The sequence below is a fragment of the Hirundo rustica genome, chromosome 27, assembly GCF_015227805.2.
Source record: "Hirundo rustica isolate bHirRus1 chromosome 27, bHirRus1.pri.v3, whole genome shotgun sequence".
Lineage (NCBI taxonomy): Eukaryota > Metazoa > Chordata > Aves > Passeriformes > Hirundinidae > Hirundo > Hirundo rustica.
The window spans coordinates 4,308,063-4,327,954 of record NC_053476.1 but is presented as its reverse complement, the minus strand read 5'-3'; the positions used below and the strand labels follow the sequence as shown (position 1 = coordinate 4,327,954).

The window sequence follows — 19,892 nt, the reverse complement described above, 5'->3', positions numbered from 1 at the left end:
ATCAAGCAATGTGCCAGAGGCTGTGAGCCCAGGGAAGCCTTTGTGAGGGAAAGGCCAGCCTGGGAGGTGTAAGGGCTTGGGAAGGGGGTTGTCGTTTACAGGGACACTGCTCACTCTGGAACAAAACTACCTGTTTGAACATGACTGTGATCTGGGAAAACCCAGACTGGGGAGAAGCCCCCCACCTGTGTTCCGCCCCCAGAACAATCTTTTGTACAAGGCCTGGAAGATCAGGTGGAATAAGGAAAAGCCTCTTCTTCTACCAGCTGTGTGACCCCAGGGGTGCTGCTGGGCACAGACTGGGGCAGGGAGAAGCAAAACCAAAGTGGGGACAGTTTCTGTTGGAGAGACCCGGGGAGAAAAGGACACTGGGATGAGGGAGGCTGAGGGACACGGGTCTTAAGGTTCCTCCTAACGTTTTGGGAACGATGGAGAGGAAACCATTAAAGGAAAGGCATGAGATGTGTGTATGGCTCAGCTTGCAGGCACTCTGGCTGCCAGTTAAACAGAGGTGCAGTGGCAGGGTGCTCAGTCCCTGAGAACAGGACCCCCAAGCAGCCCAGCTGCTCATCAGGAATGGCAAAAGGATCTAATCTCACATCTTTTAGCCCTCAGGGAGGGAGGCTTGCCGAGGCTGGCCCCTCACGCCCTCCTCTCTGTCCCTCCTCACCTGCTGCTGCGTTTGGCCCTTGCTCTTGCATAGTAAGCTTCGTAAGATTTCGGTTTCAGCTCCAGCGCTTTAGTGGCAAATTCCTCCGCCATTCCAAAATCCTGTCATTTAGGAATAGGTGTGCAGGTTAAGTAACTGAATACATTCAGAAATAAAAATACATGCATCATGGGAACAAAAGAAACTTAGCACAGACTCTTTTTTCTTTTCATATTGCATGGAAAACCTGATGGTCTTGGAATATTTCACGTGGATTCAACATAATTTACAGACAGGGAGCTATGATGACATTTCCAAAGACTCAGGTGTGGTTAACACAAGTTGCTAGCAAGCCTCATTGTGTCCCCAGCATGTGCACATAAATCCCTCTCCAACAACCTACAGCCCTGAGGAAACATCTGGTCCTGCAGAGGCTGGAATGTTATCTCATGAATTTTTTTCTTTCTATAGCTGAAAGCAATAGGAAACCTTTCCCATGCCCTTCTGCTTCCCTGAACACACTGACATTCTTCAAGGGGCTGAAGAAAATTGCCTCTGAAGGATAGGGCTGCATCAGCTGTGAACAGGACGTGACTGGCAAAGGTTTTCCATCAATGCCACTGTTCCTCACTTCTCCACGACAGCTCACCGGGAAGGACAGTTTGGGAGCAGGGAGAGGGTGACAGTGCAGGATGGGACTGCTCTGGGTGCTCCCTAGGGCCAGTGCCATGAGACCAGATTATCAGCTCTGGTTCAGACCCTGCCACCACCCTCCCTTGCCTTGTCCTGAACGCTTCACGTCCTGCTAAGCTCAGCTGAAGCTCAGCACTTGTGAAGGAGAACTTCTCCTAGTGGGGACGATTCCATTTCACAGCCATCTGTGCTTTGGATTGCTGCACTGGGCTATGGCCTGAGCAGCTCTGGGAGAAAGGACTGAACAGCGCTGCTCCTGATTTGATCAAAAACTTGTGAAGCCAGCTCTTGCTGTGGGCAAGCCCTGCCTGGGGAACCTGATACTTCTGTTTGTACCTGCAGTAGCTGGTACTAAGGAATTAGTGTCCAACAGACTGAATTGGGAATGCAGCCATGAGACAGGTACCTTTGTGGTCTCATCTACAGGTGCAAAAACTGCAGGAGCAATTACAACCCTCTGAAATCTTCAATCACAAAACCTGGCATTGCCCAATTAATGATAAACCAAACACCTTGTCCTTAAAGCACGGGACAAGAGCTGGAGTTGATCAGCTGTGAATAGGCTGATTTAAAGAGAAGGTTCACACTTCTTCTCCAAACTGTGTTTGCTCACCAGCATTAAGATTTTAATCCCCTTGTCTTCCATCTTTTTTCCTCACAGAAAAAGAAATGAAGCACCAAAAGCTCCTTCCCCTCCAGGGTAACCTTTGCTAGCTCATGACCTCAGCGACGTCACTTTTTGAATTTATGGGGACTTTAATTTGTGGAAGTGAAAGCCCCTGCACTCCAAGCCAGGGAAGGCTGGCAGAACAGGCATCTGCACAAGCTGGTTGCTGGATGCTGCCAGATTGCAGTGGGGAGAATGACAGGGATCTGGAAGTTCTGGGATGAGAGGGAGTCTTGTGGAGGTGTCTCTGGATGAGTCACTGCCCTGGGGAAGTGCTAACCCCCTAAGCATATGCTCCTTCATTTGAAATTAATTAGTATTCAAAGGAGCACATCTCCTGGCTCCTCCTCACTGCTGCCCCAGAAATCTGGAAAATGCCTCCACCCCCCCATGTGACGATGTGAACATCATCATCAAAAGGGAGTAATAAAAAATTCAAAGATCTATAAACACAGCAATGAATTTTTAATCATCTGAAATGCATACTGAATCATTACTGCTTTGGAATTATAAAATGTCAGGGCTCTGTGAAGGACAACCGGGTTACAGAGAGGAGAGATCTGAGAGGCCAAAGCACGATTAGGGGTGGATGGACATGTCTCTGCAGAGGCACAAAGCCGCTGGGTTTTGCTTAAGGCCATGAGAAGAGGGGACACTCACATTCATTTTCCTTCGACAGCGGGAGAGGTTGAGGAGCAGCGACACCTTCAGCTCACGGAAGGTTTTCAGGTCTTCTCCAAACCCTTCTCTGGGGAATTTTTTCAGAGCATACTGGTAGCGCTGGGCAGCCTCCTTCACTTTACCTTTCTGTTGGAAGGCAAACACGTCAGAACTCATCCTTGGGTTGAGTTTACTTCCCTGCAGAGAATTCACCAGCCCCACCAATGTTTTAGGTGGCTAAGGAAGCACAACTTCACCACTTAGCTCTTTACTAAAAAGGAAGGGCAGAACATTTGATCAAGGGAACACCTGAGCTGGAAAGGCAGATGCCTTGTGCAAGTTGAGATCTCCCACTTCGTACAGAGCTGTCACACTACAGCAGGAAATGTGGAGAAATGGTGTGAACTCGATACAACTCCATCTGGCTCTTGGCTGGATGGTCTTTTGAGCTGGGTGATCAGTTACCCATTCTTGGAAAACACCCTCCACCTAAAGCTTAATACACATCCAGGAGGGTAAGAAACACAAATGGTGGGACTTTGGGTGGAGCTCTGGGGCTCAGAGAAGCCTCTGCAATCGCGAAGATAAAAATCACGGCACTGCCGTGGCTCTGAACTCGGACAAACAGGGTGAGATTCACCTCCCTGGACTTCAGAGGTCTAAAACTCTACATCTGAATCTGTTAACTGGGTTTCCTTTATAATTATTGGTATGCAACAGTCACCTTCAAAGGTGACTCATCTCTGCTATTTTGGGCAACTAATTTTGGGATGGGACGATGTGCACCCTGAAGGGGGGCAGCCGACAGGCAGGGTGAGAGAAAGAGGGCAGGATGGGATCAAGGACACACACAGCTCCTCATGACCCAGACATAAATTTTGCAGCTACAAATAGCGAGTTTTAAAAACCCGTAGACTCAGGTTTCTCAGCTGTATCCCGTACCTCTGGCAGATAACTCCTATTACAACGCCAGCTTTGCGTATTTTCTGCCTCACCCTTAGAGCCTCACGGTGAATCATTGTTGTACTTGCACATTTTCTATGTGTGTGCAAATCCCCAGGTTTTAAAGATCGGCTTAAAACAAACACAGAGCGAAAAAAAGGCTCCGTAACTCTAAGAGTGGAATGTCTCCCACGGGCTAAAGGACATGACAAGGCCAGCTGTATCCTGACAATCTGTTTTCATTGCGAGAAGTTCATTTCAGGAGTTTTTCTGGGATATCCTATCCCATTGTCTCGATCCCCAACAGTGAGCCCACAAGGTAATGACAAGACTGCCAGACCCGATGCAACGGCAGCGGCACTCCCAACAAAAACTTCGTTCCTGCCGTTTTCAAAGAGGAAACGAAGCGCTGGCTCAAATCCAGAGCAACTTGGCTTTGCCTCAGCTTCGTTACAGATTTGGGCAAGCAATCCCCTCTTCTCCAACCCCACTAACCAAAACCACATGAGTTTAGAACACAAGGAACGCTGTGAGTGGGAGCTTTTACTCGCCACGGGTTAAGGCGGCAGCATTAGAATCACAGAACCATCTGGGCTGGGCAGGACCAACCCCTGACCTAACACGGCCAAAACCCCGCATCAAGCTGCATCTGTTCCATGTTCCAAACCCCCCCTTCTCACCTTATAAAACATGTCTCCCTCCTCCATCAGCTTGCTCAACAGGATGATCATGATGTCTGGTTTGGAGGTTGCCATTGCCCAGGTTGCTGGACCTGTAGTGTACAGGATGCATGATGGGTAAAGAACTCATACAATGCAAGGGTGGTAGGAAGCTGGGTGGAAAAAAATACCCTGGGGTGGGAATTTCTGCTGGAGAGAACAACTTGGCATGGTCAAGGGGCAGAGTGCTCCAAAGGACTGAGCTGACAATTCCTCTGACACCTAAATTAATGTCATCCCCATTGCAACGGTTCTCCTTTAAGGCTAAAATCCCAGTGGTCTGGGAAAGGATGGAGCCGTTTCCACAAGAGGGCAGTGCTGAATGTGGAACAGGCTGGGATGGGGGAAACAAACTGTATTTAAAGGAAAAATCAGAGTGGTTACATAAAAGCATTTTTAAACTCAAATCAACGGAAGGGTACTAGGGAAATCTGCAGTTTGACTGTTGATAGGTGGCCTGTGGTTAAGTGGACTGTGATTTCCAGCTTCACAAGATGTGAAAGACCGGAGTAGAAAAATCCATTAAGGCAGGAAAAATGACAAAGGAAAGGTCGTCTGTAAGTGCTGCTGGTGCCAAAGGCGTCGTTGGGCTGCAGACACTGGCTCTGCACTGGGGCCACCCTGCAGAGCCAGCTCCTACCTCTAGGACTAATACTGGGAGGGAAGGGGTGGCAAAAACTTGAGGACAGCTCATTAGTGTGGGTGAAGAGTAAGTCAACCATATTCTCTAAGTAGATTCCGTACGTTTTGGGGGAAGGAGGTTAGTTTTTGAGTTCAAGTTATTCTCTGCAACAGTCGTTAAAAAAAATTATTTGAAGGTGAGGTAAATTAAAAGATTAGAGGTGTTGGGGACGCATGCAGGCTAAATCAAACAGGAGAAAGCAAGGCTGACAAAGCTATCAGATCGAAGCTGATGCTGACAGCAATGAGATATACCTCGTGGGCGACTCGGTAACGTCTGACAACCTTCAAAGAAAGGAGAAAACAAGAAGTTGTAGGAGAGAGGGGGAAAAAAAATGGATGAAGGTGAAAAAAAAAAAAAAAAAAAAAGAAAGGAAAAAAAAAAAAAGCAGCTGTGAGAGGCAGGCAGCGAGGAAGCCAATGCACCAGCAAAATCCCCTTTCACAGGAAAACATAACGTGAGCAGCTGTGTGGCGCAGTGCAGGTACACTGAGGTCTGGAAGCATACACAGAGCGAGCGAACGCAGCAGCTCACAGCAAGGCACGGACAGAGTACACTTGGCAACTCAGACTAGTAGAGACAGGAGAAAGCATTACCAGAGGAAAGACCTTGCCAAAGAAATAGTTGCTTATTGATTAACTTTTTCTTAGTGATATGACAGGAAAAAAAAAAAAATAAAAAAAATAAACTCCCCATTTTACCAAAGAGAACCGAATAGTCCTGACTCGCCGTCTGCTTTCCGAGTGTGAAGCAGAGGCCGGGGCTGAGGCTGCCTCTGGGTTATACTTGTATTTTTTAGGATGCCAGCCCCACTGCTCGAGTCCTGCCTGAGCACAGAGACGATGGCAGTGTCCCCCCTGCTCCTACCTATCTTTGCCCCTTTCTTCAGGAGGGTGACGACGACCGAGGTGTTGCGGCAGCCCACTGCTCTGTCGAGGGGCCGCATCCCGCTGTAGTCAATGTGCTCGATCATGGCCCCATGGTCCACCAGAAACTGAACCTGCAAGGAGAAGCCCAACGGTCAGTTCTGCTCCTGGGTGAGGGCCCCACACGCTGCTGGGGATGGAGGATCGGCAGAAACCTGTTCTCCACTGCCTGGGCTAAAAGCACCTGCACGGGGTCTGTGGGTACACCGTGGGCAGCAGGTCGAGGGAGGGAATTCTGTCCCTCTGCTCCATTCTGGTCTCTGGTGAGACTGGGTGCCAGGCACAGGAAGGACATCAGCCTGTTGGAGCAAGTCCAGAGAAGGCCATGGAGATGCTCCAAAGGCTAGAGGACCTCTGTTAAGGAGGCTGGGAGAATTGGGATTGTTCAGCCTGGAAGAGGCAAGGCTCCAGGAATACCTTAGAGCCCCTTCCAGTGCCTAAAGGCTCTAAAAAGCTTGGAGAGGGACTTTGGATAAGGACCTGGAATGACAGAACAAGGGGGAATGGCTTTAAATTGAAAAAAAAGTAGGTTTTGACTGGGTATTAGGAAGAAATCCCTCCCTGCAGTGGTGGTAAGGCCCTGGCACAGGGTGCCCAGAGAAGTTTTGGCTGTCCCCATCCCTTGAGGTGATCAAGGCCAGGTTGGACAGGGTTTGGAGCAACCTGGGATGGTGGAAGGTGTCCCTGCCCACGGCACAGGGTGGAACGAGACGGCCCCTAAATCCAACTCAAACTATTCTGGGATTCTCCCATCATCTTCTGCGGAAGCACCTTCCCACGTGGAGGGGCCAGCACTGCACGTGCCCATTGCTACATCGAGCTGAACCCTAGGACTTGATGGTTCTTTCCCCACCAACTGGCCCATTTTCTGTGGGTGCACCGCAGGCCACTCACCACCTCGGCGTCGCCGTAGAACGCCGCCAGGTCCAGCGGCGTGCGGCCGTTCTTGTCCGCGTGGTCCGTGGCAGCTCCGTTCTCCACCAGGGCACGCACCACGGGCAGGTGGCCCTTGAGGCAGGCCCAGCTGAGGGCTGTCAAGCCTTCTTTGTCCATCAGAGAAATGGAGGCACCTGAAAGAGCGAGCAGCAGTTCGCTTCAGAGCCCTCTGTTTGTTTACCACAAGCCCTCTGCTCAGCAGTGACAGCTTGCTTTCGGAGAGCTCTGTACGTAATTATTAATGCCTTTATTAAGGTTTCTCCCACCCTCCGTGGCAGCTTCAAATACACTGATGGGAACTGTGGCAAATGAGTTGATTCACGCCAAGCTGCAAACGCTTTCACGCCTACCTCTGTGGGCTTTCCTGGCAAACATCTGAGCAGCACGGTGGATCTGACTCCCCTCATCTGAGACATCATCTTTTTAACTGTTTTGTTTTTCTTTTACTTAATCTAACCCCATTCCAGCCTGTGTGAGTCAGACATGAAGACCATTTTGCTGTTTCAGCAGGTCACCACGGGGAATTGAGTCAATTCAGCTCAGTTCTCCTAAAAAAGCACATATTTTCCCTTCTTCGCTCCCCTCCCCTTTACCCAAAAGTACACAATTTCCAGCAGTGTTTCTCCCTGAACTTTACCCAACATAAATACAACGTTGTGGGATACACTACTGCCAACTGCAAGCCAGGGAGAGGGGGACTTGACGTTTTCTTGGACGAGGAAACGGCGCTGCCATACCAACGGGTCAGCGTTGCTCCACACGGCATATGGATCCGGATATGAGAGCCGAACAGCAGCTGGAAGTGAACACTCGGCTTCGTGGCACCAAGACAACTCCTGTTGCCATGGCACAGCCATGGCTCTGGCTCTGGAGCGTGCACAGATGATCTGTACCAGCTCCTCGGAGGATCTGCAGCTACCTGCGGGATGCTCCTGCCAGCAGCTGGGATGGATTGCTGCTGCTGCGGTGCTTTTCTCCTGGAGGCAAATTCTAAACCTCCCAGCATGAGATTCCCTGCCTCTAGAACGTTCAGCACACGTGGGAATGAGGTGAATTTCCCAAACGCTGCCGCTCACCCCGGCTGACGCGTCCCTGGTCTGCGCAGGTTGCCCGGCGGAGAGCGGACTGAGAGGTCTCCCTGCTGGCACAACCCATTTGTGGAGGGGTACAGCATGGGAAAGGTTTGCTCCAGGTGTGCTCAGAAACCTCCTGGAGCTCTCAATACAGCCTGGAGGGTCGGTGGGGAGGAGGCAAACAGCATCTGGGGCAATCAGGAACGCCAGGCTGGGACACAGGCTGCAAGGCACAGGCTCAGGGATGACAACACAGAATCACAGACTCCTCCAGGTTGGAAAAGACCTGTAATAACATCGAATCCAACTGTTCCTCCAGCACTGCCAAGCCCTCCACTGTCTCCAAGTGCCACATCTTTAAATCTTTCAAATCCCTCCAGGGGTGGGGACTCCACAAGCGCCCTCAGCAGCCTGTGCCAGGGCTCAACAACCCTTCCAGTGAAGAAATCTTCCCTCCCCTAAACCTCCCCTAGAGTAACTTGAGGCTGTTTCCTCTAGTCCCTTGTTCCCTGGGAGCAGAGCCTGACCTCCATCTGGCTGTCCTCTCCTGTCAGGGAGTTTTGCAGAGCCACAAGTTCCCCCTGAGCCTCCCTTTTCTCCAGGCTGAGCCGCCTCCAGCTCCCTCAGCCACTTACTGTGCTCCAGACCCTTCCCTAGCTCTGTTTTCCTCTTTGGACACGCTCCAGCACTTCAACACATCGCCAGTCTTTTCTCACACTGCCCACACTGCACCCAGGAACCCTTCTGAAGCTGTGGGAAAGCCCCTCCAGATGATGCTGAGCTGACCCAAGCCCAAATTTTGCCCATGGTGAAACCTCATTTCATTCCTGCTTACTCAAAGCAGCTACTTTCATCGGAAGCATCAGTCTTCTCTTGTGTTTTCCCTCCTCTGGAGCAGGTGAGAAAGCTCCTGCAGTAAGAGGGAAGCCTGGCATGCTACATCACCCCTCAGCCTTCCCACTCACTTCCCACCCCACAGGGTGACAAGGACAGACTCCAGGGCACCCCTGCAGCAGTGCCAGCTGAAGGTCTAAGTGAGCAAACAACAGCAATGCCAAGGAGCTGCTTGAAGGCAGCTGGGCATGGAAACAGCTCCAGAGGCAGCTCTGGCTCCCAATTATCTCTGCTTGATTCCAAAGGCAGCCTTCACCCTTCAGGCCTCTCTGACCTATTTAGCACTGAAGCAGTCAGACAAACAGAAGGTTTTGAGGACAAGTGGCTTAAGGTGATCTCGTGGGATTGGTCCATCTCGCAGAGGGAGGGATTTCATCTGGGTAAACCCAATTTGCTTCTGGGAAGGGCTGGGCTGCTCCTTCCCTAAAAAAAAAAAAAAAAACTGACTTCAAGAGTTTCTTATGGAATGGCTTGGGTTGAAATGGACTTTAAAGCCCATCCAGTCCCACCCCCTGCCACGGGTAGGGACACCTTCCACTACACCAGGCTGCTCCAAGCCCCATCCAGCCTGGCCTTGGACATTTCCAGGGAAGAGACAGTCACAGCTTCTCTGGGCAATCCGTGCCAAGGCTTCACCACTCTAATCATAAAAAAATTTCTTGTTCCCACCTAGTCTGGCGATTTAAATATCCAGAAGGCACAATGAGCCAGCTCAAGTCAGAAAGAGAAGATGGACAGCTGGAGCATCAAAAAGCTGCAGGGAGTGGCCAGGACGTGGGATGTGTTCTGAACAGAGGATGTGCCCAAAGCTGCAGTGCCCAGGCAGGGTGACCACCAAGGGATGATGCTCAGGTAGAAAACCATCAAGGGATTGATTTTTTCAGGAAAGCGAGATTCAGAATCAAGCTCCTGCCAAAAGGAGCAAGCACAAGAAATTATTTTGCTTTGTGTCACACAGGTCTGTATAAACATCAGCTTTGGCAGAGCTGCTACCAGGAAGTTTAATTCTCTGTTCACACACCCATTATTTCTGGGTGTTAAGCCACAGGTAACTCCAAAATTCAGGGCTCCAAATTGATTGATAACTGCAACTTTTCTAATAAAATGTGTTTACAAATGCTGGCTGTGTTAATCAAGTACAGTCATATGAGATTTGCTTTGCAACATGCTAACTAATGCTTACAGCTTATGATTCAGTGTGGGTACATTTTTAACCCACTGCTCAAAGCACCTGTGATTATGTTATTTGCTAACTCAGATGGGTGGTTTTGAACCTGAGAGCACCAAGCAGACAACAGAAGACAGTCATGATTAAGGCCACGACTATTCCAGCCTTGTTCTCTAACGAGCTGGAAACGGCGCTCTCCCAGCCGTGGGATTCCAATCCACAAACTGCAGCTGAGCCGGAGCCGGCGTGCTGGGATGTCCCACAGCTGGTCCCCAACACCTCCCAGCACGTGCTCTAACCTTGTGCAAGCAGGAACTCCACGGTGCCCAGGTGTCCCTCGGACGCGGCCATCATCAGCGGCGTCCGGCCCTGCTTGTCTGCCATGTTCACGTCAGCGCCGTGCGTGAGCAGGAGATCCACGATCTGCAGCACACAGAGTTACGCATGGAGACACGGAGAAGAAGGTGCCAGAGCCAAGGAAGAGCAGAGCAGAGCCCACCTTCTAAAAGCTCCCACACCCCTCCCAGGCACGGTGCCCTCTGGGTTTGCTGAACGGGGGATTAAGGATTATGAAAAGGAAGGGAGGTATAAAGATGGGAAAAATGCTCTTGTGAGTGATGAGGATCCTGTTTGCTTCTCAAATGGTGAGATAACCAGAGATGCTGTGGCTGCCCCATCCCTGGAGCTGTTCAAGGCCAGACTGGAAGGGGCCTGGAGAAACCTGGGATAGTGGAAGGTATCCCTAGCCATGGCAGGGGGATGGAATTAGATGGTCTCCTAAGATCTCTTCCAAACCAACCCATTCCACGATCCTGTGACAACACAGGACTCAAGCAAAGCTGTCTGCAGCCAGCCAGAGCCAGTGGGGTGATAAAAACATCAGCACCACTTCTTTTCACTCTGACCATTTTCCCAAAAGAGCTGGGGCTCGTCTTCTCCACGCCTATTCCGAGCAAGACACGTGGGATGGCCTGCCCCACCACCTCTGGCCGCTCCAGGGCGCGAGGACCCCACTGACCTGCCAGTGTCCCTGTCTGACGGCGCTGAAGAGCGGCACGACCCCGCGGCGGTTGGGCTGCGCCACGGCGGCGCCCTGCTCCAGGAGCAGCCTGCACACCTCCAGCTTCCCGCGCCCCGCCGCCGCCGTCAGAGCTGCACGAGAGAGGGGAGCGGTCAGGGAAAGAGCCGCGGATCCAGCGGAGCGTCCTCCTGTCTGGAAACGCGGCCTTCTGCTGGGTGCCAAAGCGACGGTGCCCGAAATGTCAGACTTTCAGCTCGTGGAAGGCAAAACCAACGAAGGAAATGGGCTGGATTGGTACAGTTTCAACTCCTGTCATTTTAGTTACCTCTAAGGTCAGCTCTTCCATGAAAAGTCTGCATAACGTCATGGAATGAGGCTGTCTGGGACAATCAGCTCTTACTGTTTTCTGCAAGTAACAGTGAAATGGGATGAGAACCCCAATAAGTATAAAATAATCTACAGGCACTTGTGACTGAGGTTCAAGGGGTGCCTGAGGTTCAAATGTGACTGAGGTTAAGGTTTAGCTGCAAAGGAATGTGATCACGAATCCGTTACCGTTTTCCCTACTGCCAAAGCCACAGGCTGTGAGGCCGAATGTATCTGAGTAGGGGCACAATACCCAGAGAAAACACAGGTCCTGACAGGACCTTCTGCAACCTGCCTGTGCCTCATCCCTCCACGACTACAAGGAATCAAGTGAGGGATCACACAGGAGGCACTGACAGATCCTGGCAGCTACTGACGTCAGTCCATCCGTGCCCTTCCTTTGTCCAAACAAGCACAGAGCAGTGTAATCCAGGAGGGCTTTTATTTTTCCACATCCCACTTTAGTCTGTAGACCTTTGAAACCAGGAAACAACTGCAAAGCAAAACAGGATGGATTTGTTCACCTGTTTTCCAAGAACATTATTTCTGGGCTTTGTTTCTGGCCAGGCCTAATCCTACCAGCCAGGGTCTTTGTGCAAACCCCAAAATATCTCTCATTTTCACATGCTTGTGATATTACAGGCAGGTAGAAGCAATACCTGAGAGCTCTTTCCATGACAAAATGTGCTCTGTTAATTCAGAAGCGTGGCTGAGTTAGAGAACACATATTCAATCTGAAAATAGTTCCAAGTTCAGGACCTGCCAGTGACTTGTTTCAGTATTAATTTTAGATTTTTCTGGTTCCTCCCTCTCCCTAACTTTCTGTGCACTTCAGCAGAGCTCCACTGGCTCCGCGTTCTGCTGCTTCTGGTAGGAGTTGGAGCAGAAGGTGGGAGTCTATTTCTGACTGATGTCGCTTGTTTTTTCTTTGAAGTACATTTCTGTGGGTTGGCTGATTACAAGGTGTTGATGGGTTTCCAACTGCAACACTGTTAATGTTGGGGGATTTAATTAATTCTCAATTCTCTTCCATATTATGGCTGAATTTTCTTCTCTTGGGGTTGAGAGACACCAAGAGTTAAAAGAAAAAATCGTTTTGCTGCCACAAGCAGAACATTCTGCAAAATCTATAATCAGATCCATGTGGGTTTTAAACGTAAGCTACAAATATAGAAAGAGGGAGAGGGATTGGCATGCAGGGCTGCTGGGTTCTGCTTCTAAACCTGCCTGCACTTGAAATGTTGCAGGTTAATTTGAGGCATTTTACGTCAAATTTACTTATGTTTGCAACAATAAAAAAAATACTGTAAATCACTCCGGCGTTTGGTGTTTGTTAGGAAATGTTCTTTGGAGGAGGCTTTACTGCAACAGGATGATTTGATCCATTTTCCCTTGCAATCCCTTCTGCCTGCAGTGACATCTTTCTGCTGCTCTGCTCCTCAGGGTCCAAGCACCCGGTGTGTGTACGTGGGTGGCTCCAGCCTGCCCTTTGCAGCTCCAGCTCAAGGGGTGCTGCTGCTGAGCAGTCAGACCTTGCTCCTCCAGCAGGGACTGAGGAGGATGAAAATGGGCTGGTTTCAAGTTTTACTGTCTGCTGGAGAGCTCCCACGGCCCAGCACAACCAAGGTGAGCCCACTGAGCCCAGCCAAGGAGCAGCAACCAGGATCCTGCGCTGGTGAACAGCAATGTTCATTCTGCAGCTTTTCCACGAGGACGCAGTGCCAGAAGGACTCCTTGGTGCACTAACCAACCTCGATAGAAACACCACCCAACAACTGCTGTGCTGCTCACAACAGCTCAAACAGAGCCTGAGATGGGGCTCAGGGGTGGATGTGCCCATCTCCACCAGCGAGCAACGTCAAACCACGGCCTCCTACACCAGGGATCTGCAGAAGGGATTCTGCTCCTGCTGCCGTTCTCTTGTAGGAAAAACAACTTTATCTGGAGAATGAATCGTTAAATTGCTCCTATCCAGCACGTGTATCTGTTTCACAGCCTGGCAGCAAGACAAACAGTTTGATGGAGATGTTTTTTGCACCTCTATCTCTGATGGAGATACCATAAGTGACTCAGACACTTTTCTGCTGGGTTTTGATATTAGTTTTGTCCCGGGGGGAAATAGTCCATCTGGAGTTGGCTATAGTGTGCTGTCAGCAGTTCCTAAACTTATGATGTCACTTGGCACTGCCATTTGGATGATATCAGGCTGATATCATCGAGCCAGGCACTCGGCTCTGCTCTGTGGAAGATGAGACATGAGCAACAAGTATCAAAACCCAGACAAGCCAGGATTCAGATTTTCAGAGCAGTTTGCTATTTTTAGGTGGAAACCTGCATTTCTCTCCAAATTTATTTAAACTATCTATCTATTTTTGGCAAAATAATAATAATACAGCTATGTGAAAGAGAGTCTTGAGTTTCATATGAACTTACAGACTTGTTTCATGCAGACTGCTCAGTTTGGTGGCTGGCTCATTTTTGCGCCTTTTCCCATCTTTCCTACTACCAATTTTAATGTATAAGTGCACATTCCTTTGAGATGGCTCCCTAGTTTGTGTGTGATTTGTCGATCCCAAATCCACATTCCCAACTGTCCCAGTTACTCAGAAACCCCTCTCTGATAAACTCCCAGATGTCTGGTTAGTCCAGCTTTGGGCATTTTTGGGGGGCAGAGGTGTGGGACAACAGAGATGGAAACAGGCAGGCTGGGAATGTCAGAGCTACCCGGGAAGGGAAGGTACAGCTTCTACAGAAATCACCTGTCTCTCCCCAAAGGCTGTCAAAACTGTTGATCTGTGCTCTCTCCACCTCCTCTTCATCTTTTTCTGGAAGATCGAGCAGGTAGGAGACGATCTAAAACAAAAAGATGTGTCAGATCATGAACTGGAATGTGTTATACAGGAACTGCTGACATCAACGTGTTATACATGAGCTGCTTGGAATCCACAGAAGGAAGGGAACAGTCCCTGACTGGCACCCTGAGATCAAGGCAATATTCTTCCTGAGATTAATCACTCAGCCTGCTGTCATGTATAAGCAGAAAAACCCCAAACAAGTGTCTTGATATGACGGCACATGTTGAGACTTGGTAGGGTCAGTTCCCTGTAACTGTGCCTGTCCAGCTGGAGATGAGCTGGTGTGTGCAGGGGATGCATGTCCTGGAGGAGGAGAGGCTGAGAGGAGGTATTTGGTAGGAAAGAACTGATTCTCAAGGAAAGGAGAAGGAAGAGGGGCTGCCATGAGTGGCTGGGGCTCTGTGCAGGGGACTAATTGCAGTGGTGGGCTTGGCACCGGGTCAGCGGTTGGACTCAATGACCTTATTGGTCTTTTCCAACCTAAATTATTCTACACATCATTCTCCCCACCACAAATCTTTGTCAGGATGGCAGAAGGAAGCTCTCTGGCTCTTCTCTCCCCCGACACACACTCCAAAGCTACGTGTTCCCACACTCCCCATCAGTGCTGTGGCGTAGGCAACGTGTGCCCATCCATCTTATCCCTGTGTTACCCTGAGTTTTAACCTTCTGAATGTTTCCATTTTTGTAGTAGAGTCTTCTCACAAATTGTAACGTAAATGAGTGGTTGCTTTCGCATTCCTCTCTGATGAGAGACAATTAATGGACTCCTAGTTTGGCCAGCGGCGTGGAGAGGTAGCAACCACGTTCCTCAATCCCTAGTCACTGCCCAGAATCTATATAAGCCAAGTCAAGGAAATAAACTTCCCTTCTTTTTACCCTGACCACTTGAGTGTATCATTTCTTTTCACGTCCTCTAGCAACATCCCTGCTTAAAAGTTTATTCCAGAAGTTTATTCTGACAACTCAAAGGCTTGTTATGCTTCCTCTGCCCAGACCACGGGGTTTGCCAAGGGATCTGTGAACACTGGGATGGGGACAGAGAGGAAGAGCAGGACAGAAGCGCTCTGGACTCCACCTCTGGACGTTCTTTGGCGAGCAATCAGGCAAGGGCCAGCCCTCGGTGTCCCTCCCTGCAGAGGCAGAGCAGGTCCTACCTCGGTGTAGCCCATGCTGGCGGCGGCGATCAGCGCCTGCTGGATTGCGTGGCTCTTCTTGAACACTCCCTGCTGCTGCCCGGCCATGCTCCAGTCGCACTGGATCAAGAACTTCACCACCTCCAAGTGTCCCCTGAGAGCGGCGTGCACCAGGGCACACTGCCCGTTTTTGTCCAAGTGATCCACCTTGAGAAGAGATGGAAAAAATGCAATTAAACAAAATCACGATCGACATATCTTTGCTTCTTCAGAATTTCCGATCCCGGTTCCAAAATTGTGCCACGTGTGCAAAATGTGCACTTTTCTGGTCAACCACCACTTCCATGACCAGAAACCAAACATTTCCAAAGCAATGCCCCAGGCTCTGGCATTATCTCGGCCACAAATGTTTGCATTGGGAAAAAAATCATTACTTTTTTAGGTTTCTTCTGTTTTCTTCAGACTCAAAGGCTACAAAAATATTTTTCCTTTGGGTCCTGAAGCCCAGCATTCAAATTTTCTTGTGCATTGAAGTCATACACACTGGTATTATCTCCTTTAACCATATCTACAAAAGGAAAACCAGTTTGTTTGCCAGGTTTCAGTTCTTTTGAGAGTCCCAGAAGTGCCTCAGCCTGCAGTCAGACACAGTAACGTGAACTCAGGGCAGGCACAATCAATAGGAATTAGAGACAGTGCTTGACATCCCTGGAGGAACTTATTTGGTCTCCTCTTGATGCCTGACTACATCAACTGGGATTTGCAGATACTATCCCAACAGGGATCCTGGGAGAACACAAGAAAGGCAGGTCAGTTCTCATCCTCCTGCTGGTCAACCCCTTCTCTGCTCTGCAGTGTACTATTTATCATAAAAATAATAAAATATTATTATATTTACATATTTTAATATTAATTCACAGAATGGTTTGGTTTAAGGAAAGGACCTTAAACACCATCTCATTCCACTCCACTGCCATGGGCAGGGACACTTCCCACTGTCCCAGGCTGCTCCAAGCCCTGTCCAACCTGGCCCTGGACACTTTCAGGGATGGGGCAGCCAAAACTGCTCTGTGCACCCTGGGACTGCTAAATTACATATGAGAAATACTGCATATATTGTAACACATTCACATTAATAGTGTATCAATATTTCTCCTTTCTCAACTCCTGCAGTAATCAGTATTGGAATTTTCTGCAAATATCTCAGTTTTCAAACTACACCAAACTGTGTTTTGGGGTATTTCCTCAGTACTGTTAGGGATATTCAAGGAAAATTACGAGTGGCAGGACTTCTGTCACTGAACTCTCTCAAAATATCCAACAAAAGCAAAATTCTTTTTTTTTTCCTTCATACCATCCTCACATTATTACAGACAACACAACCCAGAAAGATCTAAACAGTCCCTCAGTCATCCTGACATCCGTACCAAAACTACACAAACCCATATTTTGCCTTTTGAACTGAAATTAAAGATATAGAGAAACCACAAATTGTTTCCAGGAGGCTCCACTTCAAAAATCAGCATAATTTTCTCCTTCAACAAAGTATTTCAACTCGACTCATTACATACAATTAAAACTCCAAACACTCATCACAAAGCTAAACAAAGGGGATTTTTCTGGGACAAGCCTGATGAAAATTTTTGGAAAATGTGTCTCGGGGAGATATTTAAAGAATGTTTTGTGCTGGAAAAGCAGCGTTGCCATTTTAACCTTGTGAGGTTGAAGGATTTCTCCGGAACATCCTTATGCAGGTCACCAGCGCAGCACCACGGGCCAGCTCCTACCTCAGACCCGAATTCCAACTTTCAGGAGCCGGTGACAGCGTGAGCCTTTCAAACCCGCTACGTTTTAACACAAAAAAACCACCACCAAAAGCAACCTCCTGGCTTCATCTGCTGGGGGATGTCCCCGAGCAAGCGTTCCACACCCTCCCTGCAGCTCCTACCCAGCCTTGAAGAAGCGTGGAGCAGCTCGGACCAGCTTTTGAGCCGCGTGGCTCCTTTACCTTGGCCCGTTTCTTGCACAGCAGCACCACGATGCTCAGGAAGCCGGCGGCAGCCGCATAGCCCAGCGGGGTCAGGCCGCTCTCCGAAGCGGCGTCGACGTTGGCGCCGAACTCCAGGAGCAAAGCCACCATCTCCGCGTAGCCCAGGTGGGACTGGACGCACAACACGGGGGCGTTGTTGAGAACTTCCGTCCGGTAGTTCACGTTTGCGCCTCCTAAAATCAGCAACCGGCTGACCTGAGTGTGGGAAGGAGAGATTTTGGATGAGCTCTATGCAGAGGGATGGGAGCTTACGGTCAGGGCAACGGCGCAACAGAAACCAGGGCCCTGGGCACATCTCCGAGCGAACGGCACAGTGAAATGCTGAGTGAAAAACGTCTGCCCCACAGATGGTCCCGTGCGATGCGGCTTCATCGTTCCCCAAGCGGTAGGAAGTGCTCGGAAGGGCGCAGCCACCCTTTGTTTCGGAACAAAGTCACTCCAGCTCTGCTGCAGCCAGTGGGGACGTGGCAGGGATGGGGAATCCAAACACGCAGCTGGAGAGAGCTGTACTCAGAACCCTTCCCAGAGGATTCCTCTCTAGGGCTGGTCTGGCTGTCACTCTGCACTGGGTGCCAGTGGAAAAGGCTACACCTGATGCTGGAGAGTGACAAGGAAGGGACATGAGGACACTGAGTTCATCCTGCCTGGGTGGGAAGGATTTGAGGTAAACATCCTCCCACGTGAGAAAACAACTCCAAACCTGGATCTGTCTGAAATCCTTTCTGCTGTAGAAGTGGGCTCACCTAAGCCAGCACATTCACCTTACCACTGCCAAAGTGCCTGAACCAGCACGTGAGCACGTGCTGTTGGATTTGATGTCACCTCAGAGTTCATGCCTACCTAAGCCAAAGCCCTTTACATGTCAAATTCCAACATCAATTGCTGCATTCCATGTCTTTGGGAAGGAAAAATCCCATTTTGCACAGGCACAAACTCACTATTTGCTCACTGCAATGAAAAGGAGCTCGCTGCTCAAAGCAGCAGAGCTGACAGACCACCTCAAACGACAAAAACAAAAAAAAAATCTCAACTGACTCCAGACCTCTCCTCAGCTCAGGACAAACACCCAGCAAGCTGCTCAGCCTGACCAGGACACTGGAGACAATGCTCTGCATGGTCACTGCCCACTGCTGGAGCTTCTCGTGTGAATTCTGGAGCCCCCAGCTCTCCCCCTCCTCCTCCAGTACCTTTATGTTCGGCGTGTAGAGATTTCTCAGAGATGCCAAAGCCATTGAGAGACCTTCAGTACTGTAGGAGATCCAAAGCCCTTGCAGGATGGAGGAAGATACCCCGACTTTTTTACTCAGACCCTGAAAAAGAGAAAGTTACTGAAGATCCAAGCTTATAAATCTGCTCAGTTACACTGGGCAGATCCTCCTGGGCCTCTGGACTTCAAAGGAGTTTCAGGACAATAATGACTACACCCAAGATAATGTGATGATTTGCCATATCTGACCTTCACAATCAATTAATAAGCTTGCAGAAAATTACTTGTAAAGACAATGTAGCCATCTCCAAGGTCTAGGAAAGGCAGGATTTAACTGTGAGCAACCACATCCATTCAACACCCTCACAAAATGCCACATTAAGGAGCACAGGTGGCTGCTGTTTTCCTTTTTTTAATATAGTACACAGAATCTGCTCACAAAAAGATAAATTCAGGAACTTTCAACCACAGCCTGCAGAAGTACCTTGTACCAGACTGTCTCCAACTTTTCTAACTGCTGCCCACAATCAGGTTGTATATAATATATTGAAGTCTGACGTATTTTCCAGCACCCCTGACTGGCAGAGCACAGTTAAGCAGGTTTCTCCCTCCTGTGGAAGGAGCCATAATTTCTCCACGGCCAACAGACGGGAGCAAACAGCTGGATGGAAGAGCAGAGGGGTGGGATGGTGACTCCAGCAGGAGCCACGCTGTGAGCATGCCCTGAATGCTGCTGATTTCCCCATGAAAGCCTGCTGATTCCATGGAAACTGCACAGGCATCTTCAACGGCGCATTTAATTCTGTTTTGCTACACCAACCCCGATTTCTGCCTTCTCGCACGCCGGGTGCTCACCTCCACCCCTGCAAAGCAGCAGGGTCCCAGTTCTGGTTTGAGTGACTGGGACTGGGATGGTGCTGGTGGAACAAAACCAACAGCACAAGGTGGGATTTGTTTCCTCCAAAGGAAGATGCGCGGGAATCAGCATCCCAACCCATTGCTGGGCTCGGCTGCACCCTCTATTTCTTCTGTGTGAAAGATAATCTGCAGCATCGCCCTAGCCATCAACAGATTTGTCACTTTGTTCTAGCACCAAAAGAAGCAAGAGATTAGACAAGCTCTTACAAATAACAGCTCCATGTACTTGTTTCCTTAAAATTCAGGGAGCTAAACCGAGAAAAATACCTGCTTGTGTTGAGGAAAAAAAAGAGTTCAGGAATTGGAGCCACTGTTGAATGCTGCCTTTGA

General features: G+C 49.5%; 1 protein-coding gene across 11 annotated transcripts in view; it reads right to left on the bottom strand.

Annotated features, from left to right (window-relative positions):
- TANC2 (tetratricopeptide repeat, ankyrin repeat and coiled-coil containing 2) overlaps positions 1 to 19,892 on the bottom strand; it is a 160,445-nt gene that overhangs the window by 8,219 nt on the left and 132,334 nt on the right. For 9 of the 11 annotated variants that reach the window (XM_040087277.2, XM_040087285.2, XM_058423667.1 and 6 more), the window contains 12 exons: positions 18,625 to 18,747; positions 17,396 to 17,632; positions 15,409 to 15,594; positions 14,156 to 14,249; positions 11,028 to 11,161; positions 10,309 to 10,432; positions 6,833 to 7,008; positions 5,880 to 6,012; positions 5,267 to 5,296; positions 4,292 to 4,383; positions 2,670 to 2,816; positions 671 to 771 (listed from right to left, as the gene is read on the bottom strand). In XM_040087277.2, the coding sequence (XP_039943211.1) occupies positions 671 to 771; positions 2,670 to 2,816; positions 4,292 to 4,383; positions 5,267 to 5,296; positions 5,880 to 6,012; positions 6,833 to 7,008; positions 10,309 to 10,432; positions 11,028 to 11,161; positions 14,156 to 14,249; positions 15,409 to 15,594; positions 17,396 to 17,632; positions 18,625 to 18,747 (1,577 nt within the window). The remainder of the gene's footprint in view (positions 1 to 670; positions 772 to 2,669; positions 2,817 to 4,291; positions 4,384 to 5,266; positions 5,297 to 5,879; positions 6,013 to 6,832; positions 7,009 to 10,308; positions 10,433 to 11,027; positions 11,162 to 14,155; positions 14,250 to 15,408; positions 15,595 to 17,395; positions 17,633 to 18,624; positions 18,748 to 19,892) is intronic. The other 2 variants (XM_040087282.2, XM_058423668.1) reach the window with 1 other exon arrangement.